We start from the raw sequence: 23,161 nt of genomic DNA on the forward strand, positions 1-23,161 counted from the left end.
CATGGACATCCCAGGGGATCAAATCCCTCCTGATTTCACAAGGCTCATAAATTGTTCTGGTAATCCTTTGTTTCCCATTTCTTCTGCCTCTGATTGTTGGGAGCAAACCTCTGTTTACATGTCTTGTGTCTTCTCGTTGTTTTTTTTTTTTTTTTTTTTTTTTGTTACTCTGGGGCCAACCCATGCTCTTGAGATAAAATCCTAGCCTAAAGTTGGAAATACATTTTCGGTAAAAGTTTTCATGCAACTGATGCACTTCAAGGCAGACCTTAGGTACTGATGAACCAGAGAAAAAAGCATTTTATTGGAAATCTCCTGGCCAGCTTTATTTCTAACTATGCCTGATTTAATAATGAACTGGGCTCTTCTGGTTTGAACTTTGTGTTCCTTGCTTTTACTTAATAAAGGGTCAAGGGGAATTTTTGAAGAAGATAATGGCTTTAGAAACTGGAATCTCCCAGAAAGTAAGTGTTGGCAGAATTCCTATACTGCTTAGGAGTCCTTAGTGTTTTCCTCCTATGGATCAGTACATTGCGTTCTCCCCACCTTTTGTGTCTCACAAAATCCCTCAGTTTTCTCACTTCTTCTTCTAAGAAACTGATAATTAGGCAAAGAATTGTTTTTATTTTAAATAAAAATTTCTGAAAAATTACTTCCGTGGAGCTTATCCAAATGTGAACTGCTGGCTGTCAGGAATAAATCCAGCAGAGGCAAGAAGGGAAGAAATACTTTTGGTAGACTTTGAACCACAACCAAGCTCTCCACCTTTAAAAATGAGGACGTGCATGGCCTAGATGAAAAGCTGCACTGTTGGGTTTTCTCCTGTGCTCCCAAGCTTTGAAACTGTCTGGGAACACCAGGACTTGCCAGCTGAAAGCAATGAGATGTATGTCCTACCTTTCACTGTGGGGAGAATCTCGGTAGGAGTCAGGTGTCTCTCTTGCATGCTGGAGGAAGCTGTTGCCTTCCCGTGGCCCACTGATGCCATTGAGGCGGCCCCGCGGCCCCGCTGGGCTGGTGTGCCTGCTATTCTCCACAGAGGAGCTGACAAGTACTGAGTGGCTTTCAGAGAGGATGCTTTCAGTCTGGCCATTACTCCAGCTGGAGAGCAGCAACCAGAAAAGAAGACAAGGAAGTGTGAGAGGGTGCTTCAGATGCAAATACATGTGAGCAGAAGTTTAGCCAGGGAAAGAAAGGGCTCCCTTGTTGCTCAGGATGTGCAGCATAACCTTCAGGTTGGTAACTGGGCCTTCAGAATTTTGTGAATTACATGAATCCACATGCATCATGACAATTTTGCATATGTGGATAAAAGGAGAGGGAAGAAGGGCTTTCCAGTCACCACAACTGTCACTGATTGAGCAATTTCCATATATTAAAATTCACTGTAACAATATTGGAATGTCATTCAGTCAATAAAGCTCTTTGTAAATCCTTGGAAAAATAATTAGTTAGGTGACATGACATCAAATTTTGTCAGTCTTAAAATGAAAACAATATGAAGGCTGCATAGATTTTTCTCCTTTTTTTTTTTTTTTTCCTTTTTTTTTTTTTTTTCCCCACTTCTTTTCAGTTTTGCAAGAGCAACATATCAGATATTGCAGGTACGGTTTGTCTTCCCCTTCCAGTACCTGTGGCTGGGCGTCCGGGTGACTGTCACGGAGTGATGTGTTGTTGAAGTGTAGTGACTTGTAGAAAATGACGTCTCAGTTTCTCGCTCGATGACATGCTCGCTGGAGATTACGTTTTTTGAAATGTACTGCTGAAAAAAACCAGACAAACCTCAGGTTTACAAACTGTAATTCACAGCACACTTGCAGATACAATTTCCAATCACTCCCCCTTCCCCCCATAGTTGCAGTTTTTTTACATGTGCCCAAGCACAAACTTCATCAGTTAAATACAGGCAGAAACTGACACACTAGAGCACCTTTATGTACACCTCTGCATAGATACCCTATGTAAACTCAAAGTAGGAGGAAACAAATGAGGAGATTAGTAAAGCTCTGCATCCTAATCAGGTATAAACAACATAAAAATTTAACAAGGGAATGAGTCTTTGAGGATGAGATCTGGAAAGTCAACCCCTCCTTTACTACTGGATACACCAAACTCACTATTCTCTGATGGAGAAGACAGGAGTAGTTAGCAGTAGCAATTTTTCATCGCAGGATAAGAATCTGGGCAGGAAAGGGCTATTTTCAGTGCCCATGGATGCAGCACCAAGTCAGGAAATGATCTGCAGAATTGGCCAAAGCCTCCTGAGATGGGGCTGCAGGTGTGCAGTGCCCAGCCTCCCAGATTGCTTTCATCTGGAACCTCTCCAGTGCTGTTGCTGGTAGAAGTATCTGTTTTCCTCAGTGGGGAATCCTGGTTTCCCTTCTCTTAAAGGGGATTTAGGTCTTTTGAGGGGAGATATTGAAAGCTGAGCTCCTGTGGAAAGGTGTCACAGCCATAACCAAGGTCAGTGGGAGTGACTTAGCAGAGCCAGGGCTCACTCCTGCAAGGAACTGTCATGAATATGTATAGTGATGGTGGTGCAGGAGAGTGGGGATGGCTCAAGGTGGTGGGAAGCTGATATTTGCTCTGGGCATCAGGCTTCCCCAGGAAAGGGAGGAGAGGTGGAAGCAGCTACAGGCAGCATGAGTACTGGCCTCTGAGACCAAGGGCCTCGGCCAAGGGGTTAGTTGAAGAGTAAGTCTCTGCTCTGCTCTGGTCTGAAAAATGGCTGGAGGATGCTGGTGGAATATCTGCCACAGTCCCATCTCCTCAGCCACTCCTACTGTCTAGGTGAGATCTTCATTCAGACTTTTAAACCTGAGTTCATGATGTCACATTCCCAATTAGAGGGAGTTGTCCCTACTCACCAACCATCAGGCCAAGGGCAGTAGGAAGGGCAAGACAGTGTTTGAAGAAATTGATCCCTACAGCACTTAACCCTGCTGTAGGAGCTGTTAGTATCTTTTCTTAGGTGTTTTTCTTGCTTTTGGTGTCCTAGATCCACAGGCACAGCTGCAGCATTGAGGCATGCCTCAGTAAACTGGTCATCTGCAGAAACGTATCTCATTTTACTGCATATTTTTTGTGAAGCTGCTAATTGTTTCTGGGTGGAGAAAGCCAAAAGAATTCAGTCATTAGCCTGCAGCAGGTAGGAGTTTAAAAGCCTTGGGTGAACTTTGCTGTGTCACGGTCAGCCTAGGCTGAAACGCGGGTAGTAAAACCTACATTCACCAGCTGGACATTATCTGGTGGCGGGTTATGCTGGTGCGGCCCATTGGCCATGTTCATCACATTGTTCCTTTCCGAGCGCAGGCTCTGCCGAAGGCGATCGTGCAACTTTTTCCTCTGCTTCCTGTGCGTGAAACATAGAAACAATTTCAAAAGACAAAGGGAAAGCAGCTGCACCTTTCAGCATGTTGATGATGATAATAGCATAACATTACTTTCTTTTTTGCCAGCACTTTTCCTGCCACTGCAAGATCTCAGAGTAACTCTGAAGACTGCAGGTCTAATTGCAGCTGGAGCTGTGGGGACCTGCAGAGGGGGAAGGATGTATGGGAACTCTGCCAGGAGTCAGCAGGCCATAGAGGGATGGGAAAAAGTGTGAGGAAGAGTGAAGGCTTTCCTAAGCCACGCTCTCTCTTAGGAGGAGATGTTTTCTGCACTCAGAGGGGAGGAGATTTTAACTTGGACACCGTGCCATCCCCACCATGACCACAGCCACGTTTCTGACAGCCCACCGGGTTACACTTCTTGATTCACCAGAGGGAGCCCAGCTGGCTTTGCCTCAGGGCTTTTTTGCCACCATTGTGATATTTCAGCTGCACTTCTTTTTGATGGGATTTGTCCCATGCCTCAACAGTGCACTCCAAATACATCAATGTGTTAAAGAAGTGAAGGGTGCAGAGGAAGTGAGTGTATGAGGTATGCCTGAGCCTGCAGCTATCCTGGCAGCTCTTGAAGGTTTTGTTACAGTAACGTAAGATTAACTCTGATAACCAGGTGGGTGCCAGGGCTGCTAATGCATTCATTAGAACCATCCATCAGTGACATGCAATAATGGCACGGTCTTTGGTTGACTTGGATGCTTCTGCTGTGCCCTGTTCTCAGCTGCTCATTTCCCAATTGCTAATCCTTTCAGCTCTCCACAAGATAACTTTTCAGGAGATCATTACAAGCTATCCATAACAAAACTTGCAGCACAGTAAAACCTAGCACTGTGAAGGCCATGCAAAATGCACTATATAGAACATCAAAATAAATAACTGGGAAAAGAGCTATTCGATTTCAGACTTAATTTATCAATATTCCCCAGTTTTGTCTGATTATACTGGAGAACTTCCACCATCCTGCCACAGAATCCTGGGAGATGAAGGGAGGATACAGGTTGCAATGCACTGCTGAGTGCTTATGAACTTGGCTGTAGCAAGAGCTAAAATACACACAGTTCCCTAAGCCGTATGCAAAAGTGAAGATAGTTTTGGCAGGGTAGGACAGTGTAAGATATAATAACTTTCAATGCTGTTTTGAACTCAACAGGACTGTTCCAAGCTTTCCAAAAAGCAGAGGGGAGGGAAAACAATAAATATGTTGAAGTTTCATAACTAGGAAAGCTTAAAGACAAAGAAAATATGACACACAGCATTTTACATATTTTCTCTGTGTGTATGTGCCTGGATAGTGGAAGATGTTTAATTTATGTCACTCCACATGAATGGTATAAGCAGACATGGCTTGGTGTTTGGAGGATAACCAGGCATCATCTTAAGACACACAAGTGGTAAAAGTGGATGGAGAGTGCAGTGCGAGCAGCTACCCAAAGACCTGCCTGTCTTGAGAATCCGCACAGACAAGGGTTTTACTTGATTTCACAGCACCTCTTCATAAGACCTTTGGAGGTGAGGGCAACCCAAGGTCCCTGACATGGTTGAGAAGGTGGGTTCTAGAGGGAGTTTGAGTTCATCATCTGTGGGTCTGAAATCCTGGCACATACTGCTCAGGAATCTGTCCCTAGGAAACTACATTACTTCCCACCTTCGGTCATCAATGTATTTGCATTTTTCATGCTTCCATTTGTGCCATTTGTCCTCTAGTGAAAGAACACCAACTAAAAGAAGAAATTACTCTAGAAAATTGAGAAAAAGAATAATGGGAAAGCTAATGTGTACTTCATCTATTCTGAGAAGCCTTTCCATTAACATAAAAGAGTTGCAAATAAGCACCTCTGAATTAAGACTTAGTGTTGCAAGATGCCTTAGCATTTGAACAGCAGTATCTCTTGCAAGGAGATCAACAAGATCTAAGCCATTGCATTTTATTTAGTGTGTTTTCCTAATGTCATTCCAGGATTTCCCCTGGTTTCCAGGTTTTCCCCTGTTAGGAGGAAAGAGTATGCGGGGAACATCTCAGAGATAGCAGACTGGCATCACTGCAGCATTTGGAGGGCCATGAACGGGCAGCTCAATTTTGCTCTGATCAGCTGTGTTTGAAAACATTTCACTTTTGGCTGGCAGTGATTGCTGATGTCTGGGACAAATTGTGACAAAGCATACAGACCCCTGGTGGACTTTGGGGCTCTTTATATAGGAAACTATACTTCAGGACCCTGATTAAATATTTATTGAAATTAATGGGGATGTCTTGGCTTATTTCAACGAACTTTGGACAATGAAAGATATTAATCTGCCCTGGCTTGCTAGTTACCATTTCTAAAAGCAGTAATTGATCTGATTCTTTATTGCTGTTTCAGTTGTTCCCCATTGACCACTGGCACAAGGTTGTGGGTAGAAGCAGCACATGTGTGTGGCTGGACTCTCACTGAGGGAGGCAAATTATTCCCCTCCTCCCTTCCTTTTAACACATCCATTACTGGTGGGGCTTATAAGGAAAAACAACAACCCAACTGTCAATCAGGCCCTGTAGCAGTAAATCAGGTTTATGCAAATGTGGAAGATTTATGATAAGCGTTTTCTGTGTTTTGGTGAAGAGATTTTTAAGAGCAGTCAGAAGTTTTGGCAGCACAAATCCTGCTGATTTTCAGTGTAATTTATGGTCCAGAGTGCCTCATGCGTGTTTGAGAGTTGCCCACGGCAAGTGACAGACTCACAGAATGCATTTAAGTGTCTAGTTTTGCATTGGGAGCACTTTGATGTTCAGTTCTTTGGCCTTTGGTGTTTAGTAACTTCTAGCACCATTAATCTTACCTCAAGTACAAACAAACTAGGCTGATGTGTAAAACTTATTGATGGAGAGCAACATGATTCCAGTATTTGGGTTTGTTCCTTTCCAGCTGTGGAAACCAGCTGGAATGGGTGATAGACTAAGAATTGCAAGTCAGTGAAATTCACTGAAGTCACATTTGAAGGGTCAGAAACCTTTCAGATACTGGTCTTATTTTTGCACTGCTGAAGAACATGGAGACCTGCACCCATCTGGCTTGGACTAGAGCACCCTGGCCACAGGTTTGTCTCTTCAGCTCAGCTTTGGAGAAACCCAGATACAACCTTATGCTCAGAGGAATAGAAGCTAAAGTCAATTAGGAAGGCCCTGATCAACAACCACAGATATTAAAAAAAAAAAAAAAAAAAAGTTTACTTGGTTTTGCAGTAGGCCACCACACACATGATGCCAACTACTAGAAGAGCAATGCAAATGCCAGTTATGGTCAGCACCCGTTTCTGGTACAGTTCCTCAGCTTCTAAAAAGGGATAAAAACAGAGAAGGTCACAACATGAAGGATGGCTAGGCAAGGAGCACACAGTCAACAGCTGGCATGCTACAAACCACTGCACAGATTCACACAGCCACACTGAAACAGTCACCACGCTTCAGGCAGACTCATTATTATGCAAGGAGAACAGGACTACACCATAAGCTCTTAACATAGTACTGGGGATGAGCAGTCATATGTACAATTACAGTCAAAAGAAAACGGGTTTTGTTTTGTTGTTTGTTTGCTTGTTTGTTTTTGTTTAAGTCAACAAGGATAACATATCTAAGAAACAACTCCACAATTGACAAGCACTCAGCATTTTCTGGAAATAAAAAAGCAATGCACTAAGATAATAAAATGAATTTGCAAATGCTTTGGAAGTTTTACTCTGCAAAGACAGCTTGAGTGAAGGCCAATTTTATGGTACTTGAGAGAAACCTTTTTTTTTTTTGGTTTGTTGTCATATCCAATGCCCCTCTGCCCCCATGTCAATTTATATCTCAGTTGTCTTTACAGGGTAGATTTCAAAATATCATTCTACATTTGAGACAAGAGCTTGGCTTGTAATTATATCTCCAATGGAAATTAAGACAGGTTTTAAGCTCTGATCATAAAGTTTGGGCTCTTTCCTCAGTACTCCTCCAAAAACACAGCAATATCAACAACCATCAGTGTCTTGTATCAGAGAAATGGTGGGTTTCTACTTGCATCTCTTTGTGTCCAACAAAGCAACTGCTCTATCTAGAGTGGCAGCTTGCTCAGTGATGACGATTTATTACTGATCTCATTCCTCAGAGATATTTCACTATTAAAAAGATACTAGCAGCACTGGTGACGTTTGTGTTGGAGCTACCCATGCATTCTAGCCTTGCTCATGGTTGGCAGAGAGCATCGCTGCATGCTGTGCTGGGGAAACAATATGTAACAAGCACTGAAACGGAGGTGTGTTCTCTGTTGACGCTTTATGGACGTGGATCTATATTCCTGCTTTTAGGACAAAAATGGTTACCTAGGTTTTATCGAGTCTTATTTTTGATTAAGCAGACAGTCCAGAAAACTTGACATGGAGGATCCAGACCAGAAGGTGGCCTTAGGTCAGACTGTATTATTGACCACAGTCGGAATACCAGCACGTGATTAAAAATAAATGGATGAATTAAAGCTGCACAGTTCAGCACTATCTTTGGGATAAATGCTAGCATTATCCCTGTTGGAAGGGACTTGTATGAACATAAAAGATCTGTGGGGCAATTCACCAGGAGGTATAGAGATGCGCAATGGTCCCTCACATGTGCCATGAGTCCCTGTCCAAGCTCAGGCACTTAAATTATGTGCTGTCATAAACGCTGTGCCAGTTGAGGAGAAAATGCTCCCTAGGACAGAGGGAGCAGTCATTCCTCCAGTGTGTTTCCTGGGCTTATCTAGTCTAGTTTTAAAGTTGCTGTGGGCAAATGCCAAATATTCTGTGCAACAAACCACAAAGCAAAAAGAAATCCTAATTTCTCTGATACAATGCACCTTACCATGGAACTAATTTGTTCTACAAGCCAAACCACTGTAAATCAAAACACCAGCAAACAGGTCATGAGCACTGTCAGATAAAATTAATAGCACTGATTATTAACAAGGGGGGAGAGGTGAGGGAGAAAGTGAGTTTGGTAAAACTAGAATGCTGCAAAAACGTATTAAAGAAAACAAAAATATAACTCCAAGAACAGAAAGTCAAAAGACAGAAGGAAGAAAGGGCTGAAAGTCCAAACCAAACGAGGACAAAGAGAAAAAGAGGAAGGTGAAATATAGGGAAAGACAAGGTTAAAGGGTTAAGAAGTCAACTGCAGGCCTTGCATAGCATGCTTGATACTGGAAAAAGCAGAGTGGAGAAATGCTTGGGGACAAAAAAGAAGGCTGAAGCAGAGTGTGAAGGGATTTGTCATACAGCATAACTCCTCGCCTAGTCTAGTTAGTGGCACTTGATCCCCTTCCTTTTTTTGCCCCTTCTGAAAGCGCTTATTAGTTAGCCATGGAAAAGGTGTATTATGAGGACGTCACAGGAGTTGGGAGACTTGCACTAAGCAATTTAAGGGCAAATTTGAAATGCTTCGAAATATTCCTTTTTTTTTTTTTTTTTTGGTTGGTTTGTTTGCTTTGTTGGCTTGTGAAAGCAAAATGAAAAGGACATATCAAGCCACTTTTCTTGAAAGGGAAGGGAGAGGTGGAATAAGATTGATTAAGAGTGGAAACTCCGTTTGGTTGTTAATTTTCAGGGGAATGTTGCACTCGTTCTAAGAAGTTTACTCCAGGCTGAGGCTGTTGCGAATGAACCAGGCTGATGGCCTTGCTAAGGCTGTCAGTGGGTTAAGGCTCTTTGCTTGTATGTTGGATGATCCTGGGCCCTCACCCACTGCAGAGGAGAGAGATGCAGTGAGGGAGCAGGGCTGTGGGTGCAGTCTCCTCATACTGCCATGTCTGCTGGGACTGTAGGTCTTGAAGGGCATGGAGAGGTAAACCTTGGGTCTGCTTTCATTGTCTAAATTCTTTCCTGCACCCTTAGGATGATCCAGCTTGACGTGGTGTGCATGAGTGGCAGTGCAGGCATGCCCTCCCTCAAGCATGTGGGTAATGGCTGCCTGGGAAGGTACATGTGTCTGGGGCAGGTCTTGCCCAGAAATTCAGCAAGCTCCCATATAAACCTGCCAGTGCTCCCGGCTGACAGGGTCTTGAGTCTGGGATAACTTGGGTGTCCTGTAGGTAGCAGGGGATGCTGGTGGCTGGGGTGGGACAGGGATCCTGGCCACAGCTCTGCAGGCAGCGTGGTGCCTCAAGGACGAGCCTCAGCCTCTCTGTTTATGGCCAGAAGAGCTTTGTGTAGCAGGGACCAAACACCTGTGAGGTGCTTGAGATTGTACCACCTCTCACCCCAAAACTGCCTTCTCCCTCTGACCAGTGTTAACATTTATGGAGGCAGTTAATGATGTCTAGCCAAATAACATGTGCTGTTTGCCATGCTCATCAAAATACCTTGAAAAAATTAACAGCAACCTTTGGGAAAAGCCCATGGACAAGTGTATGTGCAGTGAGAATTTAGGAAAGGTTTTAGGCTATTAAGTATCAAAAACCATTTGAATACATTCCCCCCTGCACGCAGAATGTAGGAAAATCAAATCAACCTGAGACTTAAGTCAATATACTAAATCCCTCTATGTGCAGTCTTTCGAACACGTACATTATGTATTTGATTTCATATCACCCTAATTTATAGATAATTTATGATATATATGGTCTTAAATTTGCTCTGTTTTAAAGTTTTTCTTCTTACAGGTCCCTGGAAATTTTTAAAAGAATTTCATTCCAAGAGGTGGTCCCGCTGGTGTAATTTCATATATAAAGCAAAATTTGCAAGTCTGTTTTTTGAAGGATTTTAATTTAATTCCTTATATGTTCATGTAGCCATATTTCTTCTACTACAATCTGATACTTATGAGTTAGAATTAGCATTTTCTTGTGATAATACTAATAACAATAAGCTGGGTTGTGAGAGATTTTTTAAAATTTGAACACAGTTCACAGCTTAAACTAACATCATTTTATGGGGCATTTTTAATAAGAACATGAATGTGTGTGGAATGGATCACTGGCCGGTCCTTCTCGTTTGCTGACAATTTTAGGAGATTCCAAACTAAACCTGACCTGAATTACAAGTTAGCCTGTTCAAGAGAGGCATTATTTGTACCCCTGATTACTAAATGTTAGTCAGATAAGTACAGTCTAATAATGAAGAGGATTTATCTATTTCTATTATATTTAAGCTGAAATGTAAAAATAGCACCCGCTGCCAAAGTTCTTGGTTGGGTGCAATATAAGATTTATATTAGAAATACTGAATATATTTGCTGACTTGAGGATCTGCAGTCTACCTGTAAATCCCTAGTGAAGTTCCGAAATAACTTTTAGTTCACTTCTAATTTACAGACCTAGAAATGAATATAGATGCAGATCTTTTATGTATATGTATATGTATATGTATATGTATATGTATATGTATATGTATATGTATATGTATATGTATACGTATACGTATACGTATACGTATACGTATACGTATACGTATACGTATACGTATATGTATATGTATATGTATATGTATGCGTATGCGTATGCGTATGCGTATGCGTATGCGTATATGTATATGATTTACATACCTAGGTGTGGGTTTAGACATAAAACTTTACTTGGAAACCAGAGCTCAAAACTGTAAATGTGCAGAATTTTAAGTGGCTATAATGGTTTATATATCTATATCTATATCTATATCTATATCTATATCTATATCTATATCTATATATCTATATCTATATCTATATCTATATCTATATCTATATCTACTTTTTTTTTTTAAATAGACTAGTTAGTAATTTTGCTTAATGCTTGCAGTGTTTCCAAAATCCAGCAACACTGGAAGAACTTAGCAAAAGCAAATGTCAAAACTAGTCAAAACTACACAGCAGAAAAATGAATGTACAGTAGGTTATGATTACTTCAATAATTACTATAACTCCTTAGGTCTGGAATATCCTAACACAATTATGATTTTTAGTGAGCTAATCTCTGCTAACATTTTAACAAGGGTTGTTGTTATAGCTGTATGATCCCTTCTAAAGCATAGAGAAATTGGTTAAGAATTGAAAAGGGGAGGTGGAGAAAAAAAATAAAAAGAGGTTTATCTCTCAGGCTCTAAAATCTGCAGGCTAAAAGGAATGATTGATTGGTCCATACCCATAAATTCAATCCCAAGATGCTCTGCCAATGCAGAAAGTTGACAAAAAAAAAAAAAAAAAGAAAGAAAAAGGAGAAAGTTTCAGAAAAGAACAATACACTGTAGTCAAAATTAAATCACATATGAGAATTATGGCTATTCTGTGTCTGCACATGAAACAGGACAGAGGGGCATGTGGTTATGTGGGCAGTGCTCAAGTGCGCCTCTGTAAGCTACATGACCAGACCTTCTGCAAGTGTTACACACAAAAATATGTATGTAGGAATCTCAACAACCACAGTGCAGGGAACAGAGCAGGAACCATTAACCCTTAAAGATCTTACTGAGATAAAGAGGGCTATGTCCTGAGGACACCATGTGAAATGAGTGATTGTTTTCAGATGAGACCAGTTTTAAACAGGGATGTTTTACAAGGGGCAGCATTCCTGTGCAAACAGGTCATGTGTTGCCCTCCCTGGCCCTGCTCCAGTTTTGGTATGCAGCTTCTTGCCTTTGTGGGCTGTGACCTGATGGTGGCTGGCACTGTTTGCTCAGCCGTGGGAGCCCTTCTCATCTTTGCAAACTGACTGCAGCAGGACTCTTGTTTCAGGAAAATGAGGAGCCAGCCCCTTTTCCCCTCCTTGTGTGCTGCATGGCCTTGGCAAAATCACTCGCTGGCCGGATGTAATCTTGGGTGCAGGAGCTGATGCTGTTTACATGGATCACATGCCTAAATTAGTACCCCCAGGTCCCAGCAGCCGGGGGTGAGAAGGAACACAGGTTTCCCCTTGGCAGGTGTCCTAGGAGGCACTTCCCATGGGGCAAACACCATAAGGTGGTAGCTCTCACTTTCCCTGTCCTTGTGTGTTGTGAAATTTAAATCCAATCCTAATATTCTGATCAAATGGATTTTTTATGTAGTTTGTACATATGGGAAATGCCTATTCATTCCTGCCAATCAGTAACATTTTAAGGGTTAAGTAAGTTGGAATCTATCCAGGTCTCTTCCTAAAGAGCCAGTATTACATGCCTACTGAACACTGCTAACAATATACATTAGTTGGAAGCTTGGTTAAGTCTTCAATAAAATGAATGACATGCTCATGCATATATATTGGTGTATTTATGCTTGATTATAAGTAAGACCCCTAGCGTGGATGTAATTTAATTTTAGGGGAAGTCATTCATGTAATGCAGTTTCTATTTCAAAGAGTGCAATGGGAAGCTGGTACTTTAAATGGGAATATATTAGGGCTGAAAGCCCTAACAAGAAAACATGCTGAAGAAACATGCATTGCTTATTCAAACCTAGATGTCATGTAGCTCTAATTTATCTTTGGTATTCTCAGCTACATTCCCTAGGCCTGATTAAAAGAAAGCAGAATATCCCAACGCTTCTCATTTTATAAACAGGTTATTATTTTTTATCTTCTCCTATTTAACCTAATATTATTGCATATGTTTTCCATTCAATGTGGTTTCCATTGAATATTTGTCCAGGTGCTCTAAGCAGAAATACATTTAATTATTTATAACAACCTGGTTTTCATTCTGGATATGATTTTTGTGGGGGCAGTATTGAAAGAAAAAAGGAGTGGGAAGCAGATTTTTTTCCAAAAAGTGACTTACAACTACAACTCATTGGATATATTGTAGCATGCTGGGGTCCAGGGTGTACAGAACAAGAGTATGATGCCACGAAGTGGTAGAACAGGTCCTCTCGGACCACGTGCTCTGTTCATAAGTGATCTGATACAGCAGCTGGGCACTCAAGATTTTGGGGTGGCTACTCTATAGGGTTATGTGGGTGGGAGCCCTGGAACATGGTTCTGCCTAGTGAGGTGTGAGAACAGTTGCAAGTGCACGTGGAGAACTTGCAAGGGAAGGACTCATTTGGATCAACTGCATGCAGCAGCAGAGAGGTCCAGGGAGACTAATTGCACCTTTGAAGCATCAAGGTGCCATGTTTCTTAAGTCATTGTTTAGTTTTCTTATTGTGATATGTGGGTAATGAGAAATTCTAAAAAAGTTTATTTTTCACGTAATTTGAATTGGAAACAAACTAAAACCCCCCAAACTCTCACAGAGCAGAATGTCTACAAGTTGGCCAGTTCTCCTTGAGGGGCTGGGATGCTGTGTCTCTTTATGAGGCTTTGGATCCTAAATCTTTGTTTATTTCAGTGGTACTCAGGCTGCTATATCAACCTTGAACCTGGGATGCTAATTCTTATGGCTCCTGTAGAAGTATTATCCTACAACTGATTTGAGTCTCATATGTATAGAAAATGTCTTTACTTAATATAGGGCATTCTATCATAGCAATCTTAGCACTTAATGGGCATTAAATGATCAGTTTATAGTGAAAAACTGTCTTCTTTAACCTTGAGCAGGAGATGGACAATGAAAATTTTAAAATCTCTTTGTATCATTAAGGAGTCTTCATCTCAGCACGTAAAGAGTACAATTCAAAGTGCTGAAAGGCTTTAGAAAATGAAAATTTCAGGGAAGATTGTCTAGTACCCTCATATGGATGTGAACACTTGAGAAATAAATAAAAACTGAGAAATACTGATCTAGTAGAATTGCTGAAAAATTGACTTTTGAAGATTTGTAGTATATATGAAAAGAATGAAAAATCAAGGTCATTACAGAGTGACACAGCAGTTTTGGTCATCCTTCTAAAATATCATAGCTTTATTCAACTCCTGCACCCTTTAATTTCTCAGCCAGGCCTATCTTGCCAATATGAGGCAGAGGCTGTCATCCAAACAGAAATTTCCCTCTGCCTCTCTTGATACTGTCTCTCTTGGTCACCAAGGATGGCAGAGCTGATATGGACACAGTTTAAACTGCTGTGCTGTGCTGAAACACTTGCCTTGAGGAAGGCAGGGTCTACATTCAATTCATGCCTGAGACAGCTCACAGCATGCCCCACAAATTGTTCTATGTTCACAATACATATGTAACTGCTAACTAGTGAAGTAAGCAAGTCAACTGGCCCTTTGGCTACAGTCCTTGGCCCATCTGGGGCTTTTGGGGAGAAAAAGAGTTTATATGTGATTATGCCCTAAAGAAGTTTCCTCAACCTTCCCCTAATCCAAGGCTCCATCAGAGCTTTTTATTCCAAGGATGGAATATTCTGCACAGTGTTGCTATAAGACTTGTCATACATAGCCACATAAAAAATTAGCCAAAATTTTTCATGTTAATTCGTAACTTTTATTTTCCTCCATTTGCCTTGCTTCCTTGCCTTTCAGGGTGTGGATGTGTGAACATCCAAATACAGCAAATATATCTGCATGGAACAGATGTATTTTTGCAATACTTTTGTGGACCATCTGCTGGTGTCTTATGGATAAACAGTGGACCATGAACTTCAAAGTCGAAACCACTGCAATAAAAAGCCAGGGTATTGTGGAAAACACCTGGTAGAAGCTGTGACTGGCATGCTCAAGGAAGGGACATTACACATTACAGGGTCTGCCAGTCAGTCTCCAGAGATGAAAAAAAACTAGCACCATTTGTTCTTTAGTTTCCCTTGGTCTGCAGTAGTGGTAAGCACCATTTGAAGGGGAAAAATTGCATAGCCACAGTGCTGAAGATAACTGTGGCAGTGGGGAATCTAACAGCCATCACCTCTCAGCCACAAAGTGCTGTCCTATAGTTTGGTGTGTTTGCAGGGACAGTCATCCTAAACATGTGTTTTCCAGCAGTCTCACATCCATTCCCAGTTACATTGCTCATGTTTCCACTGACAAAAAGGAAGTACATTTCTATGGAATAACTTTTCTTAAAATGGAAATCTACTTAATTTTATGTGTTCCTTTTAATTTTATTGCTAGTGCACCACGATCACTGAATCCCCCAGGGCTAACCAAACCACTGTCAAGACAAGCCAGTTAGCCTTGCACTCTGTTGGGACAAGAGATCTCCCAAGTGCTGAGCATTTGCCTTATTTTTATAATGCAAAAGGCCCTCAGCAAAGCACATAGCTTCAGTAGTCTTATGAATGCCAACTCAGATTCATGACTCTAACTTTTTGTCAACAGCCAAATACAGAGCCTTAAGATAGTACCAGTTCATTAGTAGGAACAGTTGGCATGAATCCCATTGACGCTTTATTTCCAAATGAAGAAAGACCCTTCTGAAAGCAAGTAAAATTAGATAGCACTGTATAGTTCACATGTATACTTTTGTTTCCTACTGTTACTTATGCTGTTTAACATCCCAATTTGCTCTGTACTTTTCAAAACCTGCATCTACCGAGATAAGTTAATCACCTACAACACTTGGTGCAAAATTTGATTTTGTCTTTAAGGCCCAAAAGCCATGTTTTCCTGAAGTCATTCTAAGTCTCCTTTTCAATGGTATGCTCTGATCTGCATTGAATGTCATAATAAAAAGTCACATAAGTGCTTCGCCACTGATTTTTTTTGTACCCTTGCTGGACCCTTTCCAAAAGTGTCATTTTAAGATTGGTGGCAGTTTAGAGAAACCTGACATTATACTGCAGATGCAGGGTAGGCAGAAGTGCCAGAGTCTCATAGACATTGCCTGGGGCAATCAGAGCAGCCTGAGATAGGGAGTGGTGTGCTCTCCTGCCAGTGCATTTCAAGGAGAGGCGGGCTCGACCAGCTGAAGTACTTACAGCTGAGCATAACTCTGCAGCGAGGCAAGGACATCTATGTCTTTTCCACAGAGGCAACTTCAGAAAATCTCAGCTTGGTGTCTACTGCCCAAAGATTTCTTTAAAGATCCCAACCAGAGTTAGGAAACTAGAAAACTAAGAAAATCCAACTAAACTTTTTTTTTTTTTTTTTCCTAGGCAGGAAAATGGATTTATGATCAACATACAGTTCTTCAATAGTTTGCAGGGTAAATTCAGCAGCAAACAATGGATCCTGTATTTTTACACCACCTCCTTTTAAATTATTCTCCTAAGATCAGAAAACCTCAACTGCACTTTACACCACAATACACAGAAAAGACCACTTAAATCTAACATTTGGTAAATTTAAACACTGTAACAGTGTAAAATTTTTCAAATCCATAGTTACCAGAGGCATTTAAAAATAACTCACACTAATACAGCTTTTAAAACAGGGCATAAAATATACACTTGAATACTGGAAGGTTTCATCTCCAGTCAGCGCCCTTGGGATTTACAAGGATTGTTTCCATGATGGGCAGTATGAATTATGTATGGACATGTTTCATCCATCAGTATAAGAGAAAACCTATGCATCTCTTCAGGCTCCAAAATGTCCAGCACATACTAACAGTTTGTTATCCTATACACTAATGGAAATCATATTAAGCTAGCCTATAGTCTCTGAAATCTTCCTGTGCTGGCAAATAAGCCATCAAAAAATGGTTCCTATAATACTGCTCTTAGATCACAGTACATTCTGATGCCAACAACAATTAATGATGAACAGTACACATTCTTTAAAATGTAACATCTAAGCAATTTTCTTGTATGTTACCTTTGCTATAGTTAATGAGAGATAATAAATATTAACTGTACTTTCTGTTTCCTCCCTGACAAGTAATAATAATTAACCTGTTCCTCCATGGGAAAGCTCATAAGATACGTGACTGCAGTGCTGATTCTACCAGCAGTCTGACACAGAGTCCTCTGTGTTTGTGTGTGTGTCTGGTACATTTCTTTGGCCAATTAATCCTGCTCTGAAATACTGATCTCTTGCACCTGTTACCCACAAATAAACATGTCAGATCCCATTGTTTATGCTGTGTCTCCCCCTGTTCTCTTTCTTTCTGTGCTTTTTCCCCTGAAACTTGGACAATGAGGAAGAAGAACACTTTGAATGTGTTTTGCATGAGCTCATTAAAAACCATGTAAGCATGTCAGTTACCTTTAACTTGTAGGTCTGAATACAAATCTCATATGTAAATTATAGGATTAGTTACCTGTCACTTTGTTTGGCGAGTACTGCCCTGTATAGAGACTAATAAGCTTTCTGTGGCAAATAAAACATGAGACTTTCAAAATGTCATTTTTGCACTTTTACTGCTTGGTGTGAGTGGTGTGTCCATATCACACCATTCAGTGTTAATTTCACAGTGTTCCTAAGTCTTGCATTTCCCCATAACCTCAATGCCAAACAATCCAGGAGCGTATTACAATTGCTTTTTGTTATCATTTTCATGCAACGGGCAGAGACAATCAGTATTAGGCCTTAGGCAACAAATCTAGTTACAGATTAAAAAAAAAAAAAAATCAGAGGAAAGACATAGCGACAAGAAAGCAGCACCGACTGAGCATGCTTCTACTGCGGCACAGACAGAAAGGTAGTGGACGTACTGTAGAAGCTGGCCATTACGTAGTTTTGGCAGCGATCACCAGTAAATTCATTTGGGCACCTGAGAGGAAAAACAAACAAAAAAAAATGGTAGAGAAAAAACAGAGAAAAGAGAAGAGATGAATATATGAAAGAAGCTCCTTCAGTGTGAACTGATATGACTTGGTGAGTTCACTTTCAGAAACTGAATCTCGGTTTAGTGTGTCAAAATGGCTTAAGATGTTGAGAGCAACTCAATTGCTCTGTGGCAATGAAAAGAAATCCCTCCCTGAAAAACCAGCCAAAACCAAACCAGTCCAGATCAAAGTGTGTTTCAAGATGTGAGACGGAAAATCACCATTCAAAATCCCCAACTGCTTTTAGGATGTCCTTTCCACAAGGCAGTGAGGTCACAAGATTTGTACATCACTCATCTCCATGAGTTTGCTCTTTTAGGTTTGCACTTTACAGGCGTCTCCCAAATAAGAAAGCTGCCTGTGTGTGCAATACAAACGCATCTGTGAACGGATGGAAAGATCAAAAATCATACAAATGAGAAACATTTTGTAGGTTAATAATGCCATGGTGTACAGATTTTACTTTAGAGAATGAGGTCATAAATTAGTGCATAAAGAGGCCGGTTCCAGCTGAACTGTGAAAACACCAAGTACTATTGATTTTGTTGCTGTAGTTGGGGAAGAAAGCAAAATTCAGATTATTTTAACATACTTTCTTGGTTTTGGATTTTCATGGGCAGAGTTTCAGTACATCTTGCTCCAGTGAATCCAGGTTGGCACCTAAAGGGCAAAAATGTGATGAGCGATAGTACACCAAAACCACTGCACTAACAGACTGACATCTGCTGGCCTATGGAGATGGAAGTGCATTAAGTGACCTCCTGGTTAGGTGTTAGTGAAAAACAATCAGAAAAGAGGCAAGGAAGTGTAACCTTTCCAGAAGATAACACTTTGCAAAACTTACTGCAAAAATTCATCAGAGAAAAAAAATCTAGGAAATCTTTTTGCTTGTCTGTTTTGAAAATGAAAGAAGAATTGGGGCTAGAAAAATGTATATCGGCTCATTGCTTGTTCCACCTCATGAAAAGACCAGATTTTTAAAAAATTTGCAATGCAGTGTACAACAATTTACACTGCTGCTTTCACCAGTCACATAAGATCTATGAAAACACTATGATTTCCCTACTTCTGTAGTGGCATGTTGTGTCTTCCAGTAATTTCCTTTGAAGGGGAATAGCTAAAACAGCAATCACAGAAAAGCCAAAAAAATTTTCCAAAAAGTATGAAGACAAACTCAAAGTCAGAAAGTATATTCAACAGGCTGACAAATGAAAAAACAGTCCGTCCTGCCAATAAGTAAGATGAGAGGGCAGAGATGCTCTCAAAATTTGAAGCCCCACAGCTGTCCGGCCTTTCAGTTCATAAGCTCTTCTGTGGAAAGCTTCAGTGCAACTTTCACCTTGGTCATAGTGAAGGAATTTCTCTTCTGTGCTTTGCCTGTCTTCTGCTGCTGTCAATTCTTCTTTCACCTTTATTCTTCATTTTGGGGCAGAGCTCAGGTGTGACTGTCCATCACACTAGCATCTTCAGATTTTAATGGTTTCCTCCTCTTTCTATCCACTCTTACTCAGTGTGTAACCTGAAATTACCTGATATCTGCTTCCTTGGATACATCTCACTTGTGTTCCTTGATTTTGCCATAGTGCAAGAACCTCCCCCTCTTTTGCTCTTGCTGCCAATCTGGCACTAGCTTCCTTTCAAACTGCTTCATCATTTAACTCATCAGGGTTAAAGTGACTTCTTATTTGCAAATGCACATTGTTCAGAACAATCCTCCAGCTCTTCTATTGATCCAAGTGTCATATCCATTGAAAGGTGTCCTGATTTTTTAAATTTCACTCTTCCACAATTGGCTCTAGCCCTAAGAGTTATCAGAGATGCTGCCCTTGTACAAGTGGGACTTCCAGAAAATTACTTTGGCAGAGGAGCAGTGGCAGGCAGAAACACTAGTGTCTTGTTCAAATAAACCATACAGGAATTATTTTTGTGTAATAAAGGTATATTTTGAGGATTCTCTGGAGCTAATTTGCTGTAATGATATATTTGTTTATTAAGGAAGAGAGTTTATGTTCTTCAGAGTTGAGTTCACATCTTTTGACAGGTACCCAGTGTGGAGATATCCCAGTCTCCACAGATATACTCAGCTGAGAAAAATTCAACAAGGACAACTGTCATGAAAAGGTGATATTGCTGGGCATGACAGAAGACTTTTTGCATTTTTGATGGAAGGTAAGATACCTGTGATAAGAAGGCATTTTGATCTGTGTTACTGAGTGACAGTAAAAATGTTTACCCCACCCCCTCAACCCCATTTTCAGTTTTACTTTGCAGTATGGTGATCTTGTTAAATATCCGTCCCTGGAAAGCTGCCATTCACACCTGCATTGGCTTTCACTTCACAGGGACTTCTACATCTCGGATCATCAGGCACAGCACTACACAACCCAAATGACCATGCTGCTGATTAAAAGCCTCAAGCTTTGCTCCTGTCACTAGCTGCTGGTGGTTGCTTACTCCAGCTGTGCCTGTTGCCAGATGGTGCTGCAGCTGTGGCAGTGACAAAAACAACTTGAGCACTGGTGTAGACAATGCTTCCAGTCCAAGCATGGCCAGCCCTGTTGAGATGACACTGAAAACAGTTCAGGTGTGTTTATACTCGTTCTGAAACCATTGTCATGGAATGGACTGCAGCACCTGCCACTGAGAAGAGGTCCAAGGGTAGGCCAGCTGAGATGAGAGCCAAGATGAACCTGTCCGCTTATGATTATATGTACATGCTAAAGGCATTTTACTGCTCAGATATGCAGTGCAGGTTGTTTACTGTAGACTCTGCTTTATTTTTGTTTGCTTGTTTTTTATACTTCATTACCCATGTACCATTTTAATTTAGGACACTAGAAAAAGTTGGCATCAAGCAACTTGGGGCAACAAGTAGATGATTGTATTGTGACTGCCTTATAATTCCCTTTCTGCCTAAAAAAAAGCTTCTAGGACTATTTATTTACTGCATTAACCATACTAATACTAATACTAATACTAATACTAATACTAATACTAATACTAATACTAATACTAATACTAATACTAATACTAATACTAATACTAAATACTAAACCACATATACTCAAATGACTTTTTTTCTTTCTTTCCACACAGTAGGCGCAAAGAGCGGTATTTGCAAACATTCAGAAGGCACTTCTCAGAACACTCAATGCATATAATCCAACTGGTTTTCGGTAGCAGAACAACTGAGGAGGAATGTGGTGTTTTGGTTTGCTTTGGTTTGTTTTTTTTCTTTTTTTTTTTTTTTGTTTTGGTGTTTTTGTTGTTGTTGGGGTTTGCTTGTTTGTTTGTTTTTCTAATGGGAAGTGCAGTACATTTCCATATTTAGTAGTCCGTTTCATAGCCTAAGTCAGAACTAGCATTTCCATCCTACCTGTTGAATGTGTATCTCTGGAACTTTTGCTAGCATCATAGAAAATAAATTTCATCTTTTTGCTCTTTTCAAGAACCTTCTGTCAATTTTTATTGCACCAAGGCCCATATATGAAGATGGATATAGAAAATGGCTACAGCATTAAAAGTACGTCATTCATTCTTTTGCTGTTAAGAAAATAAGCAGCATCCTCCCGTTAGAGAAGCATTATTTTCATCCAGTGAAATTCAGATGTAAATTCATTTCTTCAGTAACAACAAAAGCACTAGAAAAGATGATCTCTGTGAGTAAGGAATCAATTAGTCAGACCAGCAATGTCGTCATGGTAGGATACTTCAAAAGAACACTCTAAAAGCATAACAGATATTGTATTTGTATAGATTTTTCTTCAAGCAAGAAGCAAATCCTAGGAATTCTGGTCTTAATTTTTTATTTATGGAAGAAACTATTGGATTTTTTTGTTCTCAGTGAACCTGGAAACACATTTCCAAATAAACAGAAATGGCTTAGGAACCTCAGTCTCATAAGAAGACAGTAATGTCCAGACTTCCAAAATCTAAGATGTTTTCAAGATGTGACTCATGTTCCTATGAAGCTTTTGAAAATGTTATACACTAGTTTGTTTAAGCACTCTCAAAGCTTCCTTTTTCATCTTTCAGACTTTGAGTATGAAAGGTATTTTGAGACTTTGAGTCTGAGGCCATAATTAAAATACACGTAACATGCATACTACCATAGATGTAGCTGTACAATGCATTACTGAGTCTTCACAGATTTCTTGAATATTTCACATGGTTACCTCTTGAAAGAAAGGAATTTTCTCAAAGTTTACACCAGTATCTGTGAGAGCAAGACTGGATTCAATTTGGATCATACACTATGTATTCTACAAAACTTTTTTTTTCTTTCTTTCTATTAAAAAAATAGGGAGGTTATAAAACCAGAGATATCAGTTGGAAAATTCCATGGTTGTGGTGAATCTGAGTCATATTCTTTTGGTTGGGGATGAAACCAATTTAAGATGATATGGTTCATGCTTTAGAAATTTTATTTTCACTCTTAACAGATGGACCATATGGAAAAATGTGAACTTGCTACTGAGGCAGAAATATGAAGAGCAAGTACCATATTTCAAGCATTCTACTTCCAAAGGCATGTTCTGGGGGAAGATTTATTTTCTCAGAACAATGAAGGCAATGTGTACTGCTTAGATACTTATTTTAATTAACACTGGAATACTAGAATTAAAAGTAGACATCTATATTTTTAATGAAATGAGAAGAGAACTGTATTTTGTCTCTTCTGTTTCCCAGTACATCCACTTTCAAGTACTCACACTTTTATTTCTTGTGTGGCTGTATTGCATCCGGTTTTGCTACACAACATAAAGTTTCAGTTCTGTTAAGTATTAGAGGGTATAGCAAAAGGCCCTGCAAAATAGCAGTGGCCCTGACTGTCCTCAGGTAAGAATACTTTTTCACTGTATTACTGTAAATGAGACTCACTCTCTCTGATTTTACAGATCTGATGCTCTTTCCAAAAAGGTCTTGGACCACCCAGAGAGAGGCACATCTGCCTAATCTGGGAATTACTTTTTCTTTCACCTCCAGCCCCAGAACTAAAAGTTATTTCTTGTCTACAAAAGGGAAAAAGATCCCCACTTCGTTCAAGTGTCTGCAAGACATTTAATTAAAATACCAGCTAATCTGTAACACTGAAGAACAATCACAGTCAGATCTCTGAGTTTTTTTCAAAAAACCCCATACCAGTGAAAATGGGATACTCTGAAACTGTCAAGAACATACTAATTGTTAGCAAGTCTGCTAGATGCTCAGCTCTGATGCCCTGGAGTTTTCTGAGCAGTGTTTGGATACGAAGTTG

General features: G+C 40.3%; 1 protein-coding gene and 1 long non-coding RNA gene across 23 annotated transcripts in view; one reads left to right on the forward strand and one right to left on the reverse strand.

The window, feature by feature from the left end:
- LOC110364120 (uncharacterized) overlaps nt 1–21,355 on the forward strand; it is a 123,798-nt gene extending 102,443 nt beyond the window's left edge. Inside the window, exons 5-7 of one of the 2 annotated variants that reach the window (XR_010468886.1) lie at nt 16,291–16,340; nt 19,946–20,073; nt 20,247–21,355. This is a non-coding gene — a long non-coding RNA (uncharacterized LOC110364120). The remainder of the gene's footprint in view (nt 1–16,290; nt 16,341–19,945; nt 20,074–20,246) is intronic. The other variant, XR_010468888.1, reaches the window with a different exon arrangement.
- NRG1 (neuregulin 1) overlaps nt 1–23,161 on the reverse strand; it is a 474,741-nt gene that overhangs the window by 8,402 nt on the left and 443,178 nt on the right. For 12 of the 21 annotated variants that reach the window (XM_065045636.1, XM_065045631.1, XM_065045634.1 and 9 more), the window contains 6 exons: nt 17,791–17,849; nt 11,486–11,509; nt 6,595–6,697; nt 3,226–3,352; nt 1,632–1,762; nt 898–1,101 (listed from right to left, as the gene is read on the reverse strand). In XM_065045636.1, coding sequence (XP_064901708.1) covers nt 898–1,101; nt 1,632–1,762; nt 3,226–3,352; nt 6,595–6,697; nt 11,486–11,509; nt 17,791–17,849 — 648 coding nt within the window. Of the gene's footprint in view, nt 1–897; nt 1,102–1,631; nt 1,763–3,225; nt 3,353–6,594; nt 6,698–11,485; nt 11,510–17,790; nt 17,850–18,496; nt 18,565–23,161 lie in introns of all 21 variants that reach the window. The other 9 variants (XM_065045628.1, XM_065045638.1, XM_021297490.2 and 6 more) reach the window with 5 other exon arrangements.

Source organism: Columba livia, chromosome Z, assembly GCF_036013475.1.
Source record: "Columba livia isolate bColLiv1 breed racing homer chromosome Z, bColLiv1.pat.W.v2, whole genome shotgun sequence".
In the NCBI taxonomy this organism is placed as follows: domain Eukaryota; kingdom Metazoa; phylum Chordata; class Aves; order Columbiformes; family Columbidae; genus Columba; species Columba livia.